This window comes from Abramis brama, assembly GCF_963993115.1.
Source record: "Abramis brama genome assembly, chromosome: 25".
In the NCBI taxonomy this organism is placed as follows: Eukaryota; Metazoa; Chordata; class Actinopteri; order Cypriniformes; family Leuciscidae; genus Abramis; species Abramis brama.
This window is the reverse complement of record NC_139987.1, coordinates 20576546-20602574: the sequence shown is the minus strand read 5'-3', so window position 1 is coordinate 20602574 and position 26029 is coordinate 20576546. Positions and strand designations below refer to the sequence as shown.

At 38.8% G+C, this 26029-nt stretch overlaps 1 protein-coding gene across 1 annotated transcript; it reads right to left on the bottom strand.

The window, feature by feature from the left end:
* On the bottom strand, positions 1 to 26029 carry LOC311076004 (matrix metalloproteinase-18; the record flags this gene model as incomplete). The annotated part of the gene is made up of 10 exons (XM_084103758.1): positions 25890 to 26029; positions 10252 to 10487; positions 10031 to 10179; positions 3258 to 3383; positions 2839 to 3000; positions 1665 to 1782; positions 1434 to 1567; positions 1191 to 1350; positions 974 to 1077; positions 1 to 101 (listed from the first exon to the last, which is right to left on the bottom strand). The coding sequence occupies exons 1-10, from the start codon at positions 25998 to 26000 to the stop codon at positions 1 to 3; spliced, it is 1401 nt and encodes a 466-aa protein (XP_083959884.1). The 5' UTR covers positions 26001 to 26029.

Here is a 26029-nt window from a genome sequence, read left to right as displayed (position 1 = left end):
TCAGCACTGAAGCCATGTGTTTGCGGCCATTCTCTTAGTTACTTGTCTGATTTCGGGGTCGAATTCCAGTTGTTGAGGTCCTACGAAGAAATATACACGTCCTAAACAAAAAGAAAAGAAAATGATTGAAAGGTCTGAAAATATTGCCTCGGTTTGGCTTAAAATTGCTGGTTAACATATAGAGATGCTAAATTAATTTTGCCTCACTTTTTTTTAAATTCTCATTGTTTTTCATCGGAAAAAAGAAAGTTTTTTTAGAAAGTTTTACTCTCATGGTGTATTTTTTGGGAATAATTAAATAATAATAAAAAATATATATATATACAATTCTTTTTAATTATCATCACATTTCTTTATTTTTCTTACGCTTCAGTATCAAACATGCATTTGAAAAATCTATCTACTGTATATTGCAAAACAATTTTTAGAATTTTGCAGTTAAAATATCACAAAATTCTTATAACAAGATACATTTTAGTAAGGAAAAAACAACAATATCTAGCCCGACTAATTATTTGCTGATTTGGGTCACTGTCGATTTTTCTTATATCGAGTTTATATAGATATAAACTCAGGATTGCATCTGAATTGTGAAATATAAACCATTACATTTTTTTTTTTTTTTTTGCAGAAACTCAGGGTCTCTTTGCACAACAACGATGTACTAAAAATGGGAATGTCTTTCCTTTGTATTTATTTTGGGTACAGACACCGTTGTCAAAACGATCCCCGTTCGCACGGATCCGCAAAATATCCACGTATACATGCACAAAGTCACTTTTTCACAAATTGCTATTTTTCTTAGTTTACATGGAGACGGTCACGATATTGAATATTATTATTTGCCTTTTCAGGCCGCCAAATGAGGTTGTCATCTAAATGAACGGCCAAAAATGTGTAGAAACGGTCACTAAGGCTAATTAAATTTGTCAAGGTGAGTTTGTGTGGGATTGGTTCCACAGGTGGTACCAACCATTATGGGCCACTGCAGCATCCACAGGCGAGCCAATTCCTGGCCATTCATGAGCTATAGGCTTGGGAAAGCCTTCCATCATCTGTCCTGCATCTTCATTAAACCTTCACAAAGCAGAAAACACAAACACATCCTTCCAATAGAGATTTAAGTGCTTGGCAAAAGCTATTGTTAATTATCAATAGTTGTTAGAGAGAATTTGTTCAATTTCTTGTACCTCCAGCATTCTCCTCCAATGAAGAAATCAGTGAGACGTGTTTCTCGGAAATACAAGACTGCATCGATGCTCTTAACAGTGGATGGGAATGTAAATTCTGAGATGTTTCTTGGATAGCCATGCTTTACTTTGAGAGAGCTAACCTCCCAGTATTGAGAGCCTGTGTGAGACACAACATGGAATGAAACTATAGTTTTAGGTGAAACAGTTCTTTATGATGATGTTGAGCTATGATCGCCTCACCTTTGAAAACTAGCATGCTGTTGTGGTTTGTGTTCTCATAGGCAGCATCTATGTGAGCTGGCAGTTCAGGCCACAAACTTGTGATTAGTGTGATTCCTATTTTCTCAAAGCTGGGATGTACCCGCCAAATAAACCTGCAACAGGCGTATTAGTCAAGTTAGACACAGTAGTAGTGCAATGACTAATGAGTGCTAAAAAAAATTTACACATATGGAGCCAGACTAAAGTTACCTGTTTTTAAAGAAAACTAGCTCCTGTTGCATGCCTGTCACAGCGTCGAATGACAGCGTAGGATCACATTTATCTGGTGTTTTCGGAGGAAGTCTGTCCAAACTTAATGCCCTCTTACCTTTGGCAGAAAAGAAAAATACAAAGCCTTTTTTTCATTCCACTGCACTACTTTGTATTTGAATGTAAACGCGCTAGAATGACTTGCTTGACCGTTGCGCTGGCGTCTTTGCAGCAGCATCTCACGCGCATGACAGGGTTCTAAAAACGCCGCGCTAAATTTAAAAGAAGTTCAACATTTTAAAAGCGCAAGTCTAGGCCTTGCATTTTTTCATTCCACTAATCTGTGCCTCAAAGTGCAAAGAAAGGTGAATGGCCTCTCTCCAACTAACTAAAAGTAGCAACTCTACTAACCTAATTACTTTTTCATGTCTACTATTTTCAAAGTAATGTGGCTTTCCTTGTAACAAGCTAACATTAGGCTACATCGCTGCAACGTATGAGCCGAACAGTAGTATTTTTATTTTCGTTTGTGAATGAATATTTTAAGTGAACGAATCGTTCTAGTATACTTCCATGCACTGATTCATATTTCGGTCACTGGCGGGTGCTGCTCTGAGCGTGCATCACCACAATTTAAAGTTAGGTTATGTATTATAGGCTGTTATTTTGTAGTCGTTTTATTTGTAGATAAATAATTTTTAATAATACACAATTTAAAGTTTTTCTTTTCTTTTGAGAATAAAGAACCTACTGGCATAACACCTGCATGAAGAATCAATGAACAAGTGATGAATCAAAATCCCATCAAATGTTTGGAAATTTGATTCATTCTAGAGAATCGATTTGTTCAGACGGTTCATGACTCGATTTCATAAATTAGTTTTGATTTGACTTTAGCATACATTTTCTGTACTTTTCATTCACTTTTCATTACAGTCATTGTTTTTGGACAAGACATTTTTTTTATTTCAATTATAAATTATATAAGCAAATTGAATAATTTTTTAGGCATATATAGTGTACATTTTCAGAACAGTAGTCTATAATTTAACTACTGTCTACACATACATATACCACAGCTTAACTTAACAGTTTCCCAATACTGAAAATATAGATGCATGTTCTTGCATTTCTTTTCAATATCTCAAGTGTGACAGAATATTCCTAGACATACCATACATTTCCTGTATATCTTTGACGTCCTGGAAAGACAGCTGCAAAACAGAGTGCAAGCCAAAATTATAGGCTGGGAACATGATGGCTCCAGGATCTGATGAATGTGGAAGACCGAGAGCGTGTCCAAACTCATGCACAGCCACAACGAGGAGGTTATGGCCTTAAGGAAATCCACAGGTTTCATCACCCATCATGTAAGCACAGAAAACATTTTGAGTATACATTAACAAAGCAAAAACCTGTCAATTGTGGACTCTTAGTGTATAGCTCAAATCTACAATTTACTAAGCAAATACATTAACATGATTGTGTCAGGGCTTCAAACGCACAAGTGACATTGACATGAGTGAAAGGGCATTCCACCTTTACTTCTATCAGTGAACAAAAGATGTTGCAACTGTCTTCTTCCTTTATTACCAGTGGCATTTGTTGTCCAGGCCTCATCATCATCGAAGTGCACATCACCACCAATGCCAGGCCCAGGGAAGAAGGCATGCGCCAGGATGCCTCCCTCACCATCAAATGGTGACCCATCTTCATGATCTACCATAAGTGCTACACGTTAATGTTCTGAGTTCCCATTTTTAAATATATATACACATATTGTATATATATATATATATACACACACACAGACATATATATTTACACACACAGCATATTATGTAGACACAAACTGTTGTTAGATGCGATTAATCGGACAGCACTAGTTTCTATTAATATTCTATAAAATTTCACCTCTTAATATTATATATATATATATATATATAGAGAGAGAGAGAGAGAGAGAGAGAGAGAGAGATAATAATATTATATAAAGTGATAATATTTCACAATATTACTATTTTTATGTTATGTTTGATTAAATAAATGCATCCTTGAGCATAAGAGACTTCTTTCAAAAGCTTTTGACAGGTACTGTAATACATTTACTATAAAATACAGTGTTATTGTATATATTAATACAATATAGTATTTTTTCATGTGGGGTTTTGGCTTTCTTGGATTCCTGAAATTAAAGCTGAAAGGATTAAAAAACTGTTTGAATGACGTAATATCACTCACAAAGAGTCTGTTGCCCAATAGGCTGTTTACTGTAATTGTTTCAAGAGTCCACCACTGTTCAGGAAAGGACATCGGCACATATAGATTACGCTTTTATTTTATGCTGAGAAAACATACCCTTCAGCCAAACTAAATGTATAGACTTGAAAATAACTTTAAGACAAGCACAAACTTTGGTAGCAGGGTTGCCAGATTGGGCGGTTTTGCAATCTATTTTGCGGGCAAAAATGGGTTTGGGCGGGTGGATAAAAATTGGGCTGGTTTCGGATCAGTTCGGCGGGTTTTTATTTCCGAAACACCGGCACTTCAGATCCTTCTTCCTGCGACCCAGTGTTCAGCAGGCAGCAGTCTCACTCACTCACTCACACACACACACACACACACACACACCCACACTACGTGCCCCCTAACCTCACAACAGACACTCCTTCCCACTAGTGATGGGTCGTTCGCGAATGAGCCGGATCTAAGAGCCGGCTCTTGTAGGTGAACGACGGGAGCCGGCTCGCATATCTGAAGAGCCGACTCTATTTTTAAAAATATAGCCTATAGAAATTAAATCATTATGTAGGCTAATAATGAAATATTGAATGATTTTAAATGCATTTAAAATAATTGACTAATTAAAAAACCAACAAAAACATAATTATATAGGCCTAAAGGCGCACACACATTTGTTTCGACTGTCTGATCAGCCTCACATTCTGTTCCTGTCAATCATACACGCGATGTCAACCAATTAAACTGCATGAGGGAGGGCCGAGCAAACTCACACACACACACTAGAGATGCGGATAAACCGCGGATCAGGCGGATGACGTGACGAAAAATAATATTTTAATTAAATTCGGGCGGGTGGCGGTTGAACCAATCAAATGAAAAAAGTTTGCCACTAAGCAAACCTGCAAGCTATGCCCAGCTGTCAGTACTATTGGAGGAGGCCTAAACTTATCTTAGATGAGACCGCCTGGGTTATTTTGTTATTTTTTTTCGATATTAATTATATTTTAAAACAGCCAATCGTAGCCTACTACCACTGTGGAATATGCATTTAAAAGAGAGACAGATTATGGTCTGATATGACTCAGAAATGACATCGGGCAATTGCAGCCCAAGATGTTCAGAAGAACGCAAGAGCTAAACTTCTACAAGCTCAATAATATCCACATTAAAAAGTAAAAAAAGAAGGTAAGAAAAATAGTCAGTCATAACTTTGCCCATTAATTAGATGTGCAAAGCAAGCAGGCTAGTTTTTGGGTTGTTATGGACAATTAAAAATGTGAATATTCACGTTGCACAGTTGTGTGGTGGACTTTCAGCGAGTTAAAACATATATTTTTTAAAGAGCCGTTTGTGAGTCAAAAAGAGCCGGCTCTTTTCAGTGAGCCGAGTCAAATGAGCCGGCTCACGAAAAAGAGCCGGAATGCCCATCACTACTTCCCACTACCTTCAGTGATACCCGTGCCCGCCCCTCAAACAACAACACACTAGATCGCGCCGCGGGGTTTTCAAAGTTACTTAGCTAGCTGACTGACATTGCGGTTTCATGACAACTCTCTCTGGGTCAGCGGCAGCGCCAACACAGATTTGAATGTTGCGATATGATTTTGTCAAAGGTTTAATAGACAGACGAAATGGAATAAGATCGCGTGGGTGTTTGAATCGAGATCAGTCTTTTAAAGATGAATCGTGCAGCTCTATAACGACACATTTCATCCTGAAACGTTTTTGAAACGAAAGTGGATAACTTCTGTCAACCTCATCTATAAGCAAGGGCAAAAATAAAGCAATTTAATTTGAATTAATATCTGTAATATTCTGTAATAAAAAAAAGAAAAGAATTTAAAATCATTAAAAAAAAAATTCCGATATAGCCTACCTAAGGTTAGGTGAATCGATTTTTTTCTCCCAGCCCTTATGCATGTTTCATGTTGCCATTTGAAATAATTGAAATGTTAAAGTGGGTTATTTTTTATGTCCATATATCCACTCAATGTTTTTATGTTACTGAATGCTTCCAAGCGACTTTTATTGACAATAAACAGACTCATTGATAGCCTAAGTTGATCGCATTATTTTCCGTAACATAATAGAATAGTCTGACTGAGGTACAGCCTACTTTTGCGTTCATTTGATTGAATATTGTTTCTAAAATCGGATAGGCTAAGTCGAAAAATGGGTAATTTTAAAGCTTGTTGGTGATTTCAATGTGTTTAAACGAAAAACAAGCCACAAAAAAAATTGGGCGGTTTTTTGTGCATTCTCGCGGTTTTTGACGAGGTTTTGGGCTGGAAAACCTTGCTGGCACCTGGCAACCCTGTTTGGTAGTCTGCCCATTCATGTGCACTATACTACATCAGTGTGTTTTGAATCATGCTCTTTCTTTCCCATTTTTAAATATATATACACATATTGTATATATATATATATATATATATATATATATATATATATATATATACAGTGAGGAAAATAAGTATTTGAACACCCTGCTATTTTGCAAGTTCTCCCACTTAGAAATCATGGAGGGGTCTGAAATTGTCATCGTAGGTCCACTGTGAGAGACATAATCTAAAAAAAAAAAATCCAGAAATCACAATGTATGATTTTTTAACTATTTATTTGTATGATACAGCTGCAAATAAGTATTTGAACACCTGAGAAAATCACACTGCAGGAGGGATTTTGGCCCACTCCTCCACACAGATCTTCTCTAGATCAGTCAGGTTTCTGGGCTGTCGCTGAGAAACACGGAGTTTGAGCTCCCTCCAAAGATTCTCTATTGGGTTTAGGTCTGGAGACTGGCTAGGCCACGCCAGAACCTTGATATGCTTCTTACAGAGCCACTTGGTTATCCTGGCTGTGTGCTTCGGGTCATTGTCATGTTGGAAGACCCAGCCTCGACCCATCTTCAATGCTCTAACTGAGGGAAGGAGGTTATTCCCCAAAATCTCGTAATACATGGCCCCGGTCATCCTCTCCTTAATACAGTGCAGTCGCCCTGTCCCATGTGCAGAAAAACACCCCAAAAGCATGATGCTACCACCCCCATGCTTCACAGTAGGGATGGTGTTCTTGGGATGGTACTCATCATTCTTCTTCCTCCAAACACGTTTAGAGGAATTATGACCAAATAGTTCTATTTTGGTCTCATCTGACCACATGACTTTCTCCCATGACTCCTCTGGATCATCCAAATGGTCATTGGCAAACTTAAGACGGGCCTTGACATGTGCTGGTTTAAGCAGGGGAACCTGCTTTCAAACCATGACGTCTTAGTGTATTACCAACAGTAACCTTGGAAACGGTGGTCCCAGCTCTTTTCAGGTCATTGACCAGCTCCTCCCGTGTAGTTCTGGGCTGATTTCTCACCTTTCTTAGGATCATTGAGACCCCACGAGGTGAGATCTTGCATGGAGCCCCAGTCCGAGGGAGATTGACAGTCATGTTTTGACAGTCATGTTCCATTTTCTAATGATTGCTCCAACAGTGGATCTTTTTTCACCAAGCTTGCTTGGCAATTTCCCCGTAGCCCTTTCCAGCCTTGTGGAGGTGTACAATTTTGTCTCTAGTGTCTTTGGACAGCTCTTTGGTCTTGGCCATGTTAGTAGTTGGATTCTTACTGATTGTATGGGGTGGACAGGTGTCTTTATGCAGCTAACGACCTCAAACAGGTGCATCTAATTTAGGATAATAAATGGAGTGGAGGTGGACATTTTAAAGGCAGACTAACAGGTCTTTGAGGGTCAGAATTCTAGCTGATAGACAGGTGTTCAACTACTTATTTGCAGCTGTATCATACATACAAATAAATAGTTAAAAAATAATATATTGTGATTTCTGGATTTTTTTTTTTTAGATTATATCTCTCACAGTGGACATGCACCTACGATGACAATTTCAGACCCCTCCATGATTTCCAAGTGGGAGAACTTGCAAAATAGCAGGGTGTTCAAATACTTATTTTCCTCACTGTATATATATATATATATACACTCACCTAAAGGATTATTAGGAACACCATACTAATACTGTGTTTGACCCCCTTTCACCTTCAGAACTGCCTTAATTCTACGTGGCATTGATTCAACAAGGTGCTGAAAGCATTCTTTAGAAATGTTGGCCCATATTGATAGGATAGCATCTTGCAGTTGATGGAGATTTGTGGGATGCACATCCAGGGCACGAAGCTCCCGTTCCACCACATCCCAAAGATGCTCAATTGGGTTGAGATCTGGTGACTGTGGGGGCCATTTTAGTACAGTGAACTCATTGTCATGTTCAAGAAACCAGTTTGAAATGATTTGAGCTTTGTGACATGGTGCATTATCCTGCTGGAAGTAGCCATCAGAATCAGTACATGGTGGTCATAAAGGGATGGACATGGTCAGAAACAATGCTCAGGTAGGCCGTGGCATTTAAACGATGCCCAATTGGCACTAAGGGGCCTAAAGGGTGCCAAGAAAACATCCCCCACACCATTACACCACCACCACCAGCCTGTACAGTGGTAACAAGGCATGATGGATCCATGTTCTCATTCTGTTTACGCCAAATTCTGACTCTACCTTCTGAATGTCTCAACAGAAATCGAGACTCATCAGACCAGGCAACATTTTTCCAGTCTTCAACTGTCCAATTTTGGTGAGCTCGTGCAAATTGTAGCCTCTTTTTCCTATTTGTAGTGGAGATGAGTGGTACCCGGTGGGGTCTTCTGCTGCTGTAGCCCATCCGCCTCAAGGTTGTGCGTGTTGTGGCTTCACAAATGCTTTGCTGCATACCTCGGTTGTAACGAGTGGTTATTTCAGTCAAAGTTGCTCTTCTATCAGCTTGAATCAGTCGGCCCATTCTCCTCTGACCTCTAGCATCAACAAGGCATTTTCGCCCATAGGATGCGGCAGCATACTGGATGTTTTTCCCTTTTCACACCATTCTTTGTAAACCCTAGAAATGGTTGTGCGTGAAAATCCCAGTAACTGAGCAGATTGTGAAATACTCAGACCGGCCCGTCTGGCACCAACAACCATGCCACACTCAAAATTGCTTAAATCACCTTTCTTTCCCATTCTGACATTCAGTTTGGAGTTCAGGAGATTGTCTTGACCAGGACCACACCCCTAAATGCATTGAAGCAACTGCCATGTGATTTTAGGTTGATTAGATAATTGCATTAATGAGAAATTGAACAGGTGTTCCTAATAATCCTTTAGGTGAGTGTATATATATATATATAATATATATATATATATATATATATATATATATATATATATATATATATATATATATATATATATATACACACACACAATATGTGTGTACACACACACACAGACATATATTTACACACACAGCATATTATGTAGACACAAACTGTTATGTTAGATGCGATTAATCAGACAGCACTAGTTTCTATTAATATTCTATAAAATTTCACCTCTTAATATTATATATATATATATATATATATATATATATATATATAGATAGATAGATAGATAGATAGATAGATAGATAAAATATTATATATAATTATATGTAAATGTATTTTATATTTTAAAGATATGCATCTATAGACATGTATACACAATGTATTAATACATTAATATTAAATACACGTAAATATAACAAAACAAAAAAACTCATACATAATTTGTATATCTAATATTTTGTTATCTAATAAATTTTATTTTTGTTATCTTCACACAATTTTACACGTGGCTTCAGTTTTCAAATACATTTTGTAGCCAAACAAATACTTTATTTTTAATTTAGGCTTACACTCACTGAAAACACACACACACACACGTACGTTGGGTTTCCATGTTTTATGGGGACTTTTTCCACAGACATAATGATTTTTATACTGTACTACAAACTGTATACTCTATACCCTAACCCTACCCACACAGAAAACGTTCTGCATTTTTACAGTTTCAAAAAACTTCACTTAGTATGATTTATAAGCTGTTTTTCCTCATGGGAGGAAAGAAAAAGCCCCAACAGGGACAAGGATTTAAGATATTTTGCCCCCAAAACAAAGGGTTTATCAGAACCACACACACACATATACATATGACTATTACTCAGCTCCATAATTTTGAAGTTCAGCTTTTCTCCCCCACCTTTGTTATTGAAGGAAATGACGATGTCAGCATCACTCCTTTTCTTTTGTCGGAATTTCAAGGGCACTGCTTGAGCCCAAAGTTTCCATGCCTGTCTGAATGCTGTCCTGACCTGGGCAGCTGTAATTTTTGAGCTGTATCTGGAGATTCTGAGCACAGACAATATGAAAATATGAGCCATCACACTGTGGGTTCTGCTGGGAGAGTATACTGAACCTCACCTGTATGTCAGGGTTCTGTTTGTCCATCGCATCGTCTTTCTGAACTGCTCAGCATCAGATAGACCACAGCGAGCTCTTCTCATGGCTGCTACGGTCTGTGGATCCACATCTCCACTCTCTTCCAAGCCAAAGAAGTGTTGCATCTCCCTCAGTTTGGCCTGGAACGGGTCAGGCCCCGTTGCACGCCTCCGTCGGCCAGTTACAGGTTTATAGTTGTAGAATTTTCCCAGATAAACCTGTTTCATCCAAACCCATTTAAATAAACAGAAACTGCAGACATTGCATAAACTCCAAGACAACAAACAAGCCAACTTCAAATCATTCAAGTAAACAAATCACTCTCATTCGTTTCCATGCACTGATTCATTTCATGATTTCTTGGATTTTGTGTTACTTGAGCAGCAAATCAGCATATTAGAATGATTTCTGAAGGATCGCTGAAGAGTAATGATGCTGAAAATTCAGCTTTGCCGTAACAGGAATAAATTACATTTTTAAATATATTCAAATAGAAAACAGTTATTTTAATTTGTGATAATATTTCACAATATTACTATTTTTACCTTATTTTTGATTAAATAAATGCAGCCTTGAGCATAAGAGACTTCTTTCAAAAGCTTTTGACAGGTACTGTAATACATTTACTATAAAATACAGTGTTATTGTATATATTAATACAATATAGTATTTTTGCATGTGGGGTTTTGGCTTTCGTGGATTCCTGAAATTAAAGCTGAAAGGATTAAAAAACTGTTTGAATTACGTAATATCACTCACAAAGAGTCTGTTGCCCAATAGGCTGTTTACTGTAATTGTTTCAAGAGTTCCACCACTGTTCAGGAAAGGACATCGGCACATATAGATTACGCTTTTATTTTATGCTGAGAAAACATACCCTTCAGCCAAACTAAATGTATAGACTTGAAAATAATTTTAAGACAAGCACAAAAACTTTGGTAGTCTGCCCATTCATGTGCACTATACTACATCAGTGTGTTTTGAATCATGCTCTTTCTTTCCGCAATTATTCACCCATAAAAAATCACCATCATCGAACAGCTCAATGTGTTTACGCAAATCACCACATCCGAATTTTCACACAGCGACACAGCTGTTGTTGATAGACTCGAATAGTGGAAGTTGCCATGATTGCACACAATGACTTCCCTTAGTTTGAAAGGATATTGTGGTTAAGCATGAAGTCACAAATAAATTGTTCTGAAACATCATGTGACATTATATACATATGGTGGCCCAGTAGTGCACAACACAATGAAATTTAAAAAGCAAACATAAGTTCACAACACAACGAAATTAAGCCACAACACAACGGAAATGAGCCACAACACAACGGAAAATGTACAACACAACGAAATAAAGCCGCAACACAACGGAAATGCTCCCGACCACTAGAGGGTTCTCGGTGCGCGGTAAAGTTAGTTTTCCTCAGGTTTTCCTTGCCATTGTTCTATAGAGTCAGAAGTCTTAATTTATCAATACCACGATTAGTTTTTACAGTATGCAACCATTGTATATCGACATAAAATATACTTCAAAATCACCTACATGAATTATAGCTGTGTATTTATACTGGAGAATTATTTGACGCGCTACCACAGCGCATGATCCCTAAGGGAACGTCTGGAAATTCCACCAAGTGGTTAAAACATATAATTTATAATATAATTTGATAAATAAAAACACAAACCATTTGGTGAATTTCAGAATTACAGGAATGTATTGGCACAATTTCACCTGTAATAAGACAGTCTGGTCAATAGGAACCTACCACAAGCTTTATAGTCCAGGCAAAGTAGCGTTTTACGACAGACTAATTGTAAAATAATTTTTTGCAGCTTAGATCATTTCTATGAGGTGTCCATAACAACATACTAAAAGTCCTAAGAAATCCTTGTTGAGGAAATGTTAAATTCTCATCAATCCGAGATGTGTGCCAATAAGGCCAGGCAACAATACACCCCAATGGGGCTATTTTTTTCCTTTACTCCTATCAAAATGAAACTTTACACAATGAAAGTACCCATGAAAAGTAAAAAAAATTGTATTACAAGTTTCTTTGAAAATGAATTTTAATATGCAAATGAGCTATACACTAATCGAATATGCCCAAAATACACCCAAATAGGCTTAATTTTTTCCTTTACTCCTACCACAATAAAACTTTACATAGTAAAAGTATACATGAAAAGTAACTCTTTTTGTATTACAAGTTTCTTTTGAAATTAATTTGAATATGCACATGAGCGCCACACTTATTGAATATGTCCTAATTTGCATAGGCAGAAACACCATTCATATATGACAAATACATCGGCCCAATCTTCATCCAATCATCCGACTGCCAATGGGTGATGGCAATGCTGCTTTTAGACTGGCCTCTAACCTGAAAACTGCCTGGCTTGGTAGTACCTGCCAGGGGTATACTATAACCCCCGCTGGTATATACTGTAGTCTTCAGGGTCACAGAGGCACACAAGCCTCCCCACCACGACAAGGTATAGCAACAGCAGGGAAGGTTTCTTTTTGGTGTTTTTTTTCTTTTTTTTTCTTTAACTAACCTAGATATTGCTGTTGCTAGCTTCTCATAACACTGCAAAGCTACTTTACAAATGGTGGAAGTCTGATGTGTGGCCGGCCTGGTCTGAAATTCTTGCTAACTACAAAAAGAGAAGCAGTTTTGGTGTCTGGCAAAATTATTTTAAAGAGCTGGAATGTCTGGAAAGTGTGTCTATCTGGTTTTTCATCTGTCTTCTGTGTGAGAGTGAATCGTTTAGTTGGTAAGAATGACTTCTGCCTGTAATCTCGTAATCTTACCAACAATACCAATCATTTGTAAATCTACCAGCCCAAAATTTAATCTCACCATGTTACTAATGACTAAGATGGCTATTCTGACTTTCTTCTGATGTTATCTGTGGGGGAATGTCATTAGGTAAGGCTTGTTCACAAAAAAAAAAAAAAATTATAATTTAGAAAGCAACTGGAGGCAAGATTGTGCAATCAATTCTTAAGGTCAATTTAAGTCTTTTTGTGGCAAGTGACCCATAAGTGTGGCAAGTGACTTCAAATTTATCATGTTTATGCATAGGTTAACTTACTGAATGGACATGAATGTGTTAGTTATTTGGCCCCTGTTTTTTCTACTTGTGACTTTATGGTTTCATAAAGATTTTTCAAAGAAACTTGTAAAACAAAAATGTTACTTTTCATGTATACTTTCACTGTGTGAGGTTTGATTGTGATAGGAGTAAAGGAAAAAATAAGTCCATTAGGGTGTATTTTGGGCATATACGATTAGTATATTGCTCATTTGCATATTCAAATTCATTTTCAAAGAAACTTCGAATACAAAATGTTTTACCTTTCTTGTAGACTTTCATTGTGTAAAGTTTTATTGTGGTAGGAGTAAAGGAAAAAATTAAGCCTATGCGGGTGTATTTTGAGTATCTATATTCGATTAGTGTATAGCTCATTTGCATATTCAAATTCATTTTCAAAGAAACTTGTAGTACAATACTTGTAATTTTCATGGGTACTTACATTGTGTAAAGTTTCATTTTGATAGGAGTAAAGGAAAAAAATAGCCCCATTGGGGTGACCATTTGTTGTTTATACCTTTTGGGGAAGTCTTTAATCTTCCTACTCAGAGTTGAACTATATGTGAATGTTACAAAGTCTTCGTTCTCGTGACCATGTGTTATTTATACAATTTGGGGGGTACCATCAGCTCAGTTGGGGGTAATTGCCTCTATTGTTTTTAGCAGTAGTCATCCCTAAAGGCTGTGCATAAGTTCAGCACCTTTAGGGACAGCCCACTGAAATGCCTATAAAGAAACCATGTAAAGTTACGTTAGTCAGATCATGTTGGACGTTTCTACAGCCGCGTACAGAGGAGTTCTCAATAAAGAATAACTTCTGTTGAACGCGATCCCAACTGTCTCACTGGTTCTTACTTTGAAGAAAGAAAAACTTTACAACAGATGGTGCCGTGACCCGGATGGAGGAGGAAACTCAAAGAATTTTAAGCTCAAAGAACTGAATCTTGAAACTTCAAGCTCAACAAAAGATCTGACAAAGATTGCCAGACTGAATCTTTCCAGCTTCCTCCAGATTGAAAACTTCAAGCTCCAAAAAGATCTCAATGCCTGACTGAGTTCCAGACTGAATCTTGAAACTTCAAGCTCAAAGATCTCAACAAAGCTGACTGAGTTCCAGACGAAATTTTTCTGTACAACCAACGATTCGGTGAGTTCTCACTCCATTCAAAGAACCAATGCAGACCAGTACAAATGTTTTCCTCTGCGCCGTTCAGAGAAGTAGTTAACAAACAGCTGTAGAGTTTGGTTAACTAAAGATAAGCCTCTAAAAAGTTTTCTTTTAGAGATGAAATTGATCCTCTGTTGATGGCAGGGAAGATTAACAGTTACATGTTAATATTGTGTGTATGCTCTTGCTAGAGAAGACCTATCTGTAAGCTAGAGAATTAGCTTTAGAATTAGATTTAGCCTCATGTGCTAATAAGATTGTACCCTCTGTTTGCAAGACAGTAGAGAGAAGTTTTTTTTTAGTGTTTGTTTGTGGTAACAGAAATTCACAAAATGTTTAGGAAAAGTACTAGACAGATTACACCTTTTTGGACAGATAGTGAATTCAAGTCTTTGTTATCAGAGCACATGGACTCCATCGTGACTGAGAAAGTCAGATTGAATTTAACAAAGAAATTTGGCATTGATGCCGACAGAGTGTGGACAATTGAAGATTGTAAGAAGGTACTAGGAGAAAGTATTCGCAAGAACGATGTCAAAGCCATTATCTGTTGTCACAGAGAATTTAGCTTATCCATTGCACAAGAACAATATCAGTTTATTGCTAAGTTAACCGATCAGAACAAACAATTGCAGACTCACATGTCCTGTCTCAAGACAAAGGTGGGCCATAACAAAGCCTCAACCAAATGTGATTTAGAAGACCAACAGTCAGATGAAAGCTATCCTGATTTACAGTCTTTTGATAGTATAGAGGACAAGGTCAATGCAAATGTAAATGCAGTTGAAGTGTGCGTAGCTAGACAAAAGCCTCAGGGAAAAGGTGTTCATACAGTTTCATTTGCAACCCCCATATTGCAGCCACAAGCAGTCAAAACATCTTTAGGTCCTAAAGAGATCGAGAGAATTGCTGAAAGTTTGCCATCAGTGCAAAGAAATTTTTCTGAGTTTAGGAGAGAGTTGTCCAAAAAGATGCGGCTCTATGATATGACTCTAGCTGAAATCACCCAGCTAATATCACAGATCTTAACTGAGTCAGAATTCAATGATTTTGAAAGTGCTGTAAACAATTCTGAACTGCAACAAGCCAGTAAAGATGAATTGAGAGAGGAAGTTCTGAAAGTGTTAAAGGACATTGTTGGACCGAAAGTGGACTGGTCGAAAATTACCAATTGTGTACAAGAGAAAGAAGAAACTGTGAGTGAATATACTGAGAGGTTCTGTCAGGTAGTTGCAGTGTACAGTGGAATTGCAGATACTGCAGAAAAGGTGCTAGGTGATAATGGTCCCCTAGTTCGCGCATGGTTTCAGGGTCTTCTGTCAGAACATAAAAATGCATTGCCTTACTTAGAACTAACATGGTCCAGTAGAACCCTGCAAAACAACTTGGACAAGTTAGCTACTTGGGAAAGAGACTCAGATGTCAAGGCAAGAGTAAAAATTGCAGCAGCATCCTTTAAGGTCAATTCAGAGAAACAGAAACGCAAAAGTCCTAGAGAAGCCAGTTGTTCTTACTGTGGCAAGCACGGACATTTTGGAAAAGAATGTAGAAAAAACAAAAATAACTTAAGACAAGTTGACAATGTTATGCAGCTCTTACTACATTTGTTTGCTACTTTAAAGCAACCCCTCCCCTCGTCATTGGACTCGTGGCTAAGCTTTTTGAGGTGTTAACCATTTGGGCTGTGATTGCTTAATCTCCCCAGTAACTCACAACAAAGATGAAAGACTTAGTGACTGTCACAGCCTTTGTTTGGGGGACATTCAGAAAACTCACAGCCTTAAATGTTTATACTGCAGAACACTACAATCAGACACCATCCTCTGTTAATGATGTTTATTAGGACTGATGTTTCACTGGAGAATGGAAATGTGTCAATTTTCTCACACACTGTACAGTGTGTACACAACACAGGGACAGAATAGGACACGGACAGTGAGGAGCCCAGGAAGAACTGGAAGCAACAGGCTTTCGGGGGCCAACCCTGTGGTGAAGATTCCCTTATAGGCCCTTCCCAACCATTAGTCCATCCTTACCTCACTGGTCCATAGGTGTCAAATAAATTAAGAAATAGGGAAAGAATGAAACGACAACAGTAGATTCTGAAAACGATAGAACCATAGTGTTTAAACTGCTACAACCGTAGTGTTTTGAAGAAATACTGCTCTCTGTTTTTCTGTTTTCTGTCTTACAGTGTGCAGATAAAACTTGATGGCTTTTTCGAGATCCATATGCAACGACCGTCTCATCTGCGTATGAAGCCCCAACCTCAAGAAGACAACCAGACCCACTGCAGAGCCAACCAACACAGAAGAAAAATACACAACGCAGAGACATACGAAACTTTCAGTCATCCATCGACATGATCAAGACTACAAGCCTGCACCATTACATGAGTGCTGCACCGGGTTAATGTCAAGTTAACCAACAAGCAATCTTGATCTTTCAACAAAATTACACACCAGATGACTGAAGATAATTCTTCATGGTTCAGAAACTTGTTCACGAGAAAATGAGTTCCAACCATAAATTTTTTAAAAAAAATAACATGCAATTACAGAAAATCAACACAGAACATGTGCGACTTATGGAAGAATGAAGTCCATGCATGAATACTGCTGGTCTGCCGTTTCTTTGTTTTATTGTGTTACAGGTATGTGTGTATGCCATGATGTCTTCACAAGCTGCATCCTGGTATAAAACATCACCTCAGATTTCCATGAACAAACCTCATGAGGGACGAGTCATCAGAGCGACTCTACGTGGCAAATGGACTCTACAGGAAACAGACTTCACAGCTATTCAGGCACCATGGACTTTCAAGACTTCCACTCTTATGCTACATGGTTTTCTGTGTAATCATGTAGTTTGTATGACATTTTACACCCTGCGTCGCAGGTGTCAACAGTTATGGTTTTGAGAAGAACTATGACACTCATGTAAATCAAGGACACAACACAGAATAAGTTATGTGTGCCTGTAACTTTTTCAAGTTACAAGAATTAACTTTTAAGTGTTTAAATTTGTATTTTGTGAGAGTTATTTTAAGAACTCTCAAAGAGGGGACTGAAGGATTAAAATTTAATTTACTCTTTAATGCAAGTCAGCTTTAAGTCAGCTGTCTAAACCTTGTAATAGTCAGGGGTTTTGTTAGTCTTTGATCTTCCAACTAAGTGTTGAACTGTGTGTGTGAAGGTTACATAGTCTTAGCTCTCGTGACCATTTGTTGTTTATACCTTTTGGGGAAGTCTTTAATCTTCCTACTCAGAGTTGAACTATATGTGAATGTTACAAAGTCTTCGTTCTCGTGACCATGTGTTATTTATACAATTTGGGGGGTACCATCAGCTCAGTTGGGGGTAATTGCCTCTATTGTTTTTAGCAGTAGTCATCCCTAAAGGCTGTGCATAAGTTCAGCACCTTTAGGGACAGCCCACTGAAATGCCTATAAAGAAACCATGTAAAGTTACGTTAGTCAGATCATGTTGGACGTTTCTACAGCCGCGTACAGAGGAGTTCTCAATAAAGAATAACTTCTGTTGAACGCGATCCCAACTGTCTCACTGGTTCTTGCTTTGAAGAAAGAAAAACTTTACAACAGCTCCAAAATGAGTTACTTTGCCTGGACTATTAGGACATGAAAAAAGTAGGCCTAATGTTTTTATAAAAAAACAAATTGTGTACTGTGCATATAGGGAGCTATTGGCACAATTTCACCTGTTGTAAGTCAGTCTGGTTAATAGGAACTACAACCTTTGAAACATGATAAAAGAAAAAAAAACTTTGGTACTATACGGTTATCCGGACCACATGTGATGACCTACCCCAACCCCGCCCCTAAACCTACCCGTCACTGGGGTTACGACCAACCAAGAGCGGCTGTGGTCACGTGTGGCCAGGTGTGGTCCGGATAACCGTATAGAACCAAAACGTTTATTATATTACAGAAATGTCCTAAAAAATAACAATTGTATACTGTAATGAAGGGAGGTATTGGAAAAAAATCAGCTGTAGTAAGTCAGTCTATTACCAATACAATAAATCTTTTTGAATTTTAAAAGTAATTTTAATTAATACAAATTATACATATATATATATAATTTTAACAACTTGAAAGAATTGGCGGACGTTCCCTTAGGGATCATGCACTGGTAGCGCGTCAAAGCATTCTAGAGTATAAATATGCAGCTATAATGCACGTAGGTGATTTTGAATTAATAAATGTCGATATACAATGGTTAGCTACATACTGTTAAAACTAATAGTGGTGTAGTTAAATGTTTTAGACTCAGTGGCATGCATGGAAAACTAACTTTATCGCGCTCCGAGAGCCCTCGGGAGCATTTCCGTTGTGTTGTGGCTTTATTTCGTTGTGTTGTGGCTCATTTCCTTTGTGTTGCGGCTTTATTTCGTTGTGTTGTACATTTTCTGTTGTGCTGTGGCTCATTTCCGATGTGTTGTGGATTCATTTTGTTGTGTTGTGAACTTATGTTTGCTTTTAAATTGCATGGCAAAGTACACTGGGAAGTACATGGGTTGTGCATGGCAGAGGACCAAGCTGAAAATGGCTAAACACTAAACTTTTAATTGTCTTAACCACAAATTATTGGTCAGGGAATAAGCAAAATGTAAGCAAATGCACTAGGCTACTTAAAAAGCCATTGCTGTCTATAAGACAGAATTAAGTTTTTGGTAGAATATGGGAAGTTGTGTGTGGAGTAATGAATCACAACGAAACATGAGTAAATGCTGATGCTCCAGAGCGGTGTCTTCGAAAATCTGCTGAGAAATAATAATAAATGCATCTCTAGCACAGTGAAGCATGGAGGAAGAATGCCATTGTGTGGGGAGCCTTTTTAGCTGCTGCACTCTAAAAAATAATTTAAATAAATAAATAAAAAAGATTACAGTAATATTTAACTTTATTAACTTAATACTTGATTGTTTGAGTTAAACAAAAACAATTGACTAAAATTTAGTTATATTTAAGTTTTTTTCACTAAAAGAATTAAGTATTTGACTAACCAATTATTTATTTATAATACACTTAAAGGTGCCCTAGAATTTGAAATTGAATTTATCTTGGCATAGTTAAATAACAAGAGTTCAGTACATGGACATGACATACAGTGAGTCTCAAACACCATTGTTTCTCCTTCTTAAAGGTGAACTAAGTAACTTTTTTACCTTAACTGAACAGCTTCGGAGTCACTGGAATGGTTATATTACTTATTTCGGGTTGAATGGTGGTCGTTTCGCACCCCCCTGGTGCCCGTGAGCGGAAAATCCGCACTTGCAACTTTGAGCCGGCGGGCCGGGAAGTATCGCGTGATATCAGGTCTCGCGATGTAACGAATTGCTTTACGGCCAAAAGAAATCTGCTAAAATGCTGTCATTATTGCGCTCCCTCACGCTGTTCGAACCCGAATGAAGAAGACGTTTTAAAGAATGTCCCATCTGCTTTGATGTCGTTGATCTACTAGCCTCTGGTGTCTGAGAATCGCCAACGAGTTTTTACAACAGTGTTGTCAAATATCTATTCCGAAGCTGTAGGGGGAGCTCTAGAAAGAAACCTGCGAGCAAAAAGCGAGAATACAGTGAAGAAATCCCGAAATTACTGAGCCCTGCTTTAATTAAATCTCGTTTTTGAAAAACACCCCTGAAAAATAGGCGAATCTCCACATAACACAGACTGTGATGCAACAGTCAGGATCATTAATATGTACACCTCCAAAAATTTGCATATGCCAGCCCATGTTCAAGGCCAGGCGGAACTGCGCAGCTGAATCATCGTCCAAATCATTTTTCTTCGAGAGACATCATGGCTTGCAAACGAGCGAAGCATGGCAGTTGCTCAGTGTTTGGATGTACAAATGAACACAAAGATATTTTTTTAGTTCCTTCATCCGAGCCTCTGAAGAACCAGTGGGTTATGTGAATGTCTGATGTGTAATTGTTCAAGTTCAGACAGATAATCTTTCTCTCAAAGTCGTTCAATACCGTTTATGCATCAGTAAATCAAGCCAGTGACTAAACGATCAACTTCACGTCGTTTCTCTTAGTAGGATGAAAATAATCTTACTTAAACTGTGATATACAGATAGCGATCAAAGAACAATCCCTTTCCAGTCGCCCAAGCTGTCAATCACACAATCACATAGCGCGAGTTTCTCTGGGGAACGTTCAAGTTCAAAACGGTGCGCAACGTTTTGCTACGGTTTCCGGGTTGAACGTCATGTTTCCTGGAAACGGCGTGCACCAGTGTGCAACGGGGTTTGAGATACGTTTTCTCTTGTTTGATGGTGTGTCAGAACTGCAGTCCAATCAGCAGCAACATGTATATAAAGCACGCGGTATTATGGTGCGTTCAAGTCCTCCTGGGAAGTTCGTAAGTACGAGGTGGGAAGTCGTGCTTATAACGACATGTGCGTTCAAGTCACTTTCGTCAGAGCAAAATGGCGGAGTACTTTCTCTTAATTGATTACATTTATTCATTTAGCTGACGCTTTTATCCAAAGCGACTTACAATTGCTATATATGTCAGAGGTCGCACGCCTCTGGAGCAACTAGGGGTTAAGTGTCTTGCTCAGGGACACATTGGTGTCTTACAGTGGATTCGAACCCGGGTCTCTCACACCAAAGGCATGTGTCTTATCCATTGCGCCACCAATGGTTTTCATTTTCATTTTCTAGAAAATGAAGAACAAAGAAATGTGCATCAGGTGTACTTTGTATTTTTATGTTTTTAATTAATTTATGAAGCCACTGCCAACTCATCGTTACATGTTGCATTGTTATATTATAATACTATCATTCTGTGTTGGCAATAGGGCTTGGGCGTTGTGACATCATACTTGGCGTGGCGGCCATGTTGATGGCCTCGCGAATGTAAACATACAGCAAGTCGAACGAGGAGAAGCAGAGTTGGGAGAAAGAAAAGAAAGAAAAAAGATGTTAAAATCCCGAAAAGGATGTGGAATTTACGGGGATACGTTAAATAGGGAAGCCAGGGACCAGTAACGTTATGTGGACAAAATCGGCAAAAAAGTGTAGTTAGTAGCTGTCAACCCTCCCGTTTTTTTCCGGGTTTCTCACGCATTTGAGCTCTTTTCCCTCTGTCTTCCCGTTTTAGTATTTTCCCATAAAATATCCCGAAAAATGAAAATTTCAACATTAATCTTTCTGTTGCTATCCCTCTGCTGACAGCAAAACTGCAGCATTAACTAAGCGAGTTGTGAAGCTAGGTCTAACGTGACTTTTATTAGATTGGCGTGAAATCGTGCTCTCACAACAACCACGCTGTTATCTTAAAAAGGCCAATATCACGCTAAGGTTGCCTTCAAGTAAGCAAAACGATGCTTTGAAAACATCTGTTTCGCTGGAAGGGCAAGGGGGTAGCAACAGGACAACAGTACAGAGACTGACAGGTCCGATGGAAGGGCTAACATTAATGTTATGAGAGTAAGGTATTAAAATACGGGATATTTTACAGGAAAGTTTGTCCACATACTGGTCCCTGGTTTCCCTATTTAACGTATCCCGGTAAATTCCACATCCTTTTCGGGATTTTAACATCTTTTTTCTTTCTTTTATTTCTCCCAACTCTGCTTCTCCTCGTTCGACTTGCTGTATGTTTACATTCGCGAGGCCATCAACATGGCCGCCACGCCAAGTATGACGTCATGACGCCCAAGCCCTATTAGCTAACTGCGCTGTAAATAGAAAAGCCTGACAATATCACAGCTAAATACCTTTACGTATTGTGTATTCCGCCATGTTAATCACTGACGTTTTTTAAACAGAAACGGTGATGCGTTGAACACACTGTTCTGATGACGCAAGATTTGCAACTCTGGCAGCTGAGAAGGCCATTCTTTGTGTTCTTTGTGAAGAATTTTCGGAGCCTGATGAAGTCGGTATAAATGTGTGTTTAATACTACAAAATATGCCCGATGTTACAGTTACTGCACTTGCCGCCCAGAACAAAAGAGAACATCCCAATCGAGTGAAGGGATTGCTGAAACTGAAATGGAAGCACACATCTTACCTAATTCAGACTAAAACACATCTATTTAGCATCACATACTGACTTTATTTGTAGTTCATACTGTTTTAATACCCTGTATTTTCTTTCTCATTTTTAGGAAAAGCACTTAATTACCATTATTTATTTCTATACCAAATGTCATACACTTGCAATGAAGCTAAAAATATAAACAACTACATCATTATGTTGATATCCTATTTTTGCACAATAAAACTTACGACAAACATGTCTTCTAATTTCCTCAGTTGTTGGGTATACCGAGCTGCATCGAACACGTTTGTAAATTACTTTCCTTGAACCCATTGTGCGAGTTCACTTTAATACCGCATGCTTTATATACATGTTGCTGCTGATTGGACTGCAGTTCTGACACACCCACCAAACAAGAAAAAACGTATCTCAAACCTCGGTGCACGCCATTTCCAGGAAACATGACGTTCAACCCGGAAACGGTAGCAAAACGTTGCGCACCGTTTTGAACTTGAACGTGCCCCAGGCTTACACTGAAGTCTCACAGCAGCCAATCACAGCAGTGGGCGTTTACACTGAAGTCTCACACAGACACGCCCCGTCAAACAGAGCGTTCAAATCAGAGGCTAAAATCAGGCTAGGAAAAATGCCTTTTATTTCTAAATTATAACAAATTTTGATCTAAAAAACATACTAACATTATAAGGGCAGCCCAGGAAACATTCTAAATTAATAAAATAATCCATGCAATGGGACCTTTAATATTTTTGTGAAATTTCTATTAAAATATTTGAGAATGGATAATTACACTGATCTGTTTCAAGAAACAAAAATATTACTTAATTCAAATCAATATTATTAATATATTTAACACACTCTTAAAATTGAGTAAGTTTACTCAAATAAAACAATGCACCCCTCCCCCACCCTCTGACATGCGACAACGGTTGAGTGAGCGCGGGCTGTTTGAACTCTCTCCAGTCCAGAACAGTTCTTCTCTTCTCAGCGGCGCAGAATTGGTGCATTTCCTCTGTTAAATTCAGGTTTGTGTATGTTTTATTTTATCTATAAAATCATTACTGTGCTTTAAATCATTTTATTTAATGCAAAACAACATACAGAGGCGTAATGTGACACCTAAACGAGAGTCACACCTGTCTTTTCGCATGATTGAAACGCCTTGCATAAAACACACAACTTTATTCCTAATAATAATGAATATAATTAATTTGGATGATAAAATGTCCTCAGAACTGTGCACTGTTTGTTTATTGGCAGGTTATGGAGTCAGTCGCTCGCGGTATCTTTCGGCTATGAGTGAAACGCAGGACGGCGGTATGAAGTTCGAAGTTCACCCGCAGAGCACGAGTCCGTCTCCGGCACGAGAACCAGCGCTGATCCGGTGAAAATTGGATAACAGACTGGTTGATTACACTTGAATTAGGCTACATGAATGTTTAAATGTTTCATTTGTACTTCTAAAATGTTTGTTAAATGAGTTAAAATGTAGGCAATATCGTATACATGTTAAAACAGTGTAAAATATGCTGTATTGCTTTACTCATCGACAATAAAGGCCAATGTCATGTATGGTGGTTGTATGGAATACTATTTTACAAAGGTTCAGAGGAAATAAAAAAAAGTTAATATTACTCATAAATATTGTTTTTTTAAATGTTAAATTATTTCTACTCAATTTTATTTGTTAATGTACCAGATGCAGTTACTCAGATTTACTTAATTTTACTTACTCAATTCATACAGTATATTTCATTGATTTCACTGCTTTAAAATGTATTAAATTTACGAGGGTAACGAGGGTTACATACGTAACCGAGACGTTCCCTTTCGTGGTCACTATGAGTTACATTGTGACGACGAATGGGGTTCCCAGTCTAATCACGCCACCTCGGCTGTCTTCCAGTGCCCTGCGTAAGTCTGAGCTCGGACTCCTACTTAACACAGGAATACCAAAGTACACTGGGAAGCATATCTCAGTGGAAATATGCAACAATGCCAGCCCGTGGAAATACACACGTGGGGGTCACCCAAAGGGAGCACCATCCACATGGAGGCACCTAGCCAACAAGAGCATGGCTGTCAATTCTGGGTCGGACTCAGGCGGTGCTGGCACACCCGAAGGCGGCAGCACGGCCGAATCTTCATCCCCAGAAGACTTCAGCCCACCTTGCGATGCGGCGATTGGCATCGTCTCATCGCCTGGTGCTCCGAATGAGACACGGGGATGTCCGTAGACGGGCCCGCGACAGCACTCAGGAAGCACACGGGTTGCTGAGTGGAAGAGGGGGGTGTGGCCCGAGGAAGCATTGTCAGGGAAGTGTTCCACACCGTAACCCTCAGGTCACCCTGGCCACCAGCCAAAGTATCGCCTCTCGTGGAGGGGATAGATTGGGGTGTGGCAGAGGGGACTCTACCTCTGGTGAGGTACTCAGCGATGGTCATGTTCCCGCAGTGAGAACATGACTCAGAACGCTGCCTTAGCGTGCTCTAAGCCCAAACACGCAAGACAGCGCTCATGCCCATCAGATGATGAAACAGAACGACCGCACCCAGAAGTGCACGGGCGAGACATCTTTAAAAAGACGTGCCATGTGCAAGCTGTTTGATCAAGCTCTTTTTCTTCGCCCAGGGAGAACACACATGCTGTTGCAGACCACTGCACAGATCAGCAGGCAGGAATGTGAAACTCGCTGGAAAACCCCTTTACACCAACACAGACTGGAGAGCTGCTCGTCTCAAAGAATACTCGATGACACTCAGAAAACAGGCTTGCAGGAGTGAAGAGGACCTCTTGGCTCTGAAGCAAAATCATAACTGCATGTTGCCAGCGTACTTCCTTATATACCCACGAAGTGGGGCGGAGTTACGCTATGCAAATTCCGCAGACCCATGGCATTTCCTTGCCATTGGCTCATTTTGTAATACTCAAAGTTGATAGGCTTTCTAAGCGAAACCACATTCGTCGTCACGACGTAACTCGTAGTGACTACGAAAGGGAACAAGTCCATCAGGCTCATGTTTTGGCCTGGTCAGAGTCCAGGTTTGATCCCTATAGTGAATATTTGGTCTTACATTAAACTCAAACGACAAGTGACAAGTCATTAAGATGCTTTTATCTATACCTAACTTGAAGGAAAGACCTGCAAACACCTTGAACACCCTAGTATCCAGATAGCAACACCCTGCAACCACTCACAACAAAGCATTGTGCTGGTGCAGTTTTGTACAGACAAGCACCATTTAGAGTTTCTTCTTAAAATTGCATTTTAATATTTTATATATAGGTGTATATATAGGTATTTTCCTTAATTACCTCTGCAAACTCCAGGTGGCCATCACTGGACAGTCCTTCAGGACGCAGTGGGGAGGCGTACAGGACAGCAGGTTGCAGCAGAGTGAAGAGACCCAGCCAGAGATTCCCCATGTCTGCTGTTCACTCAACACTCTCAGAAA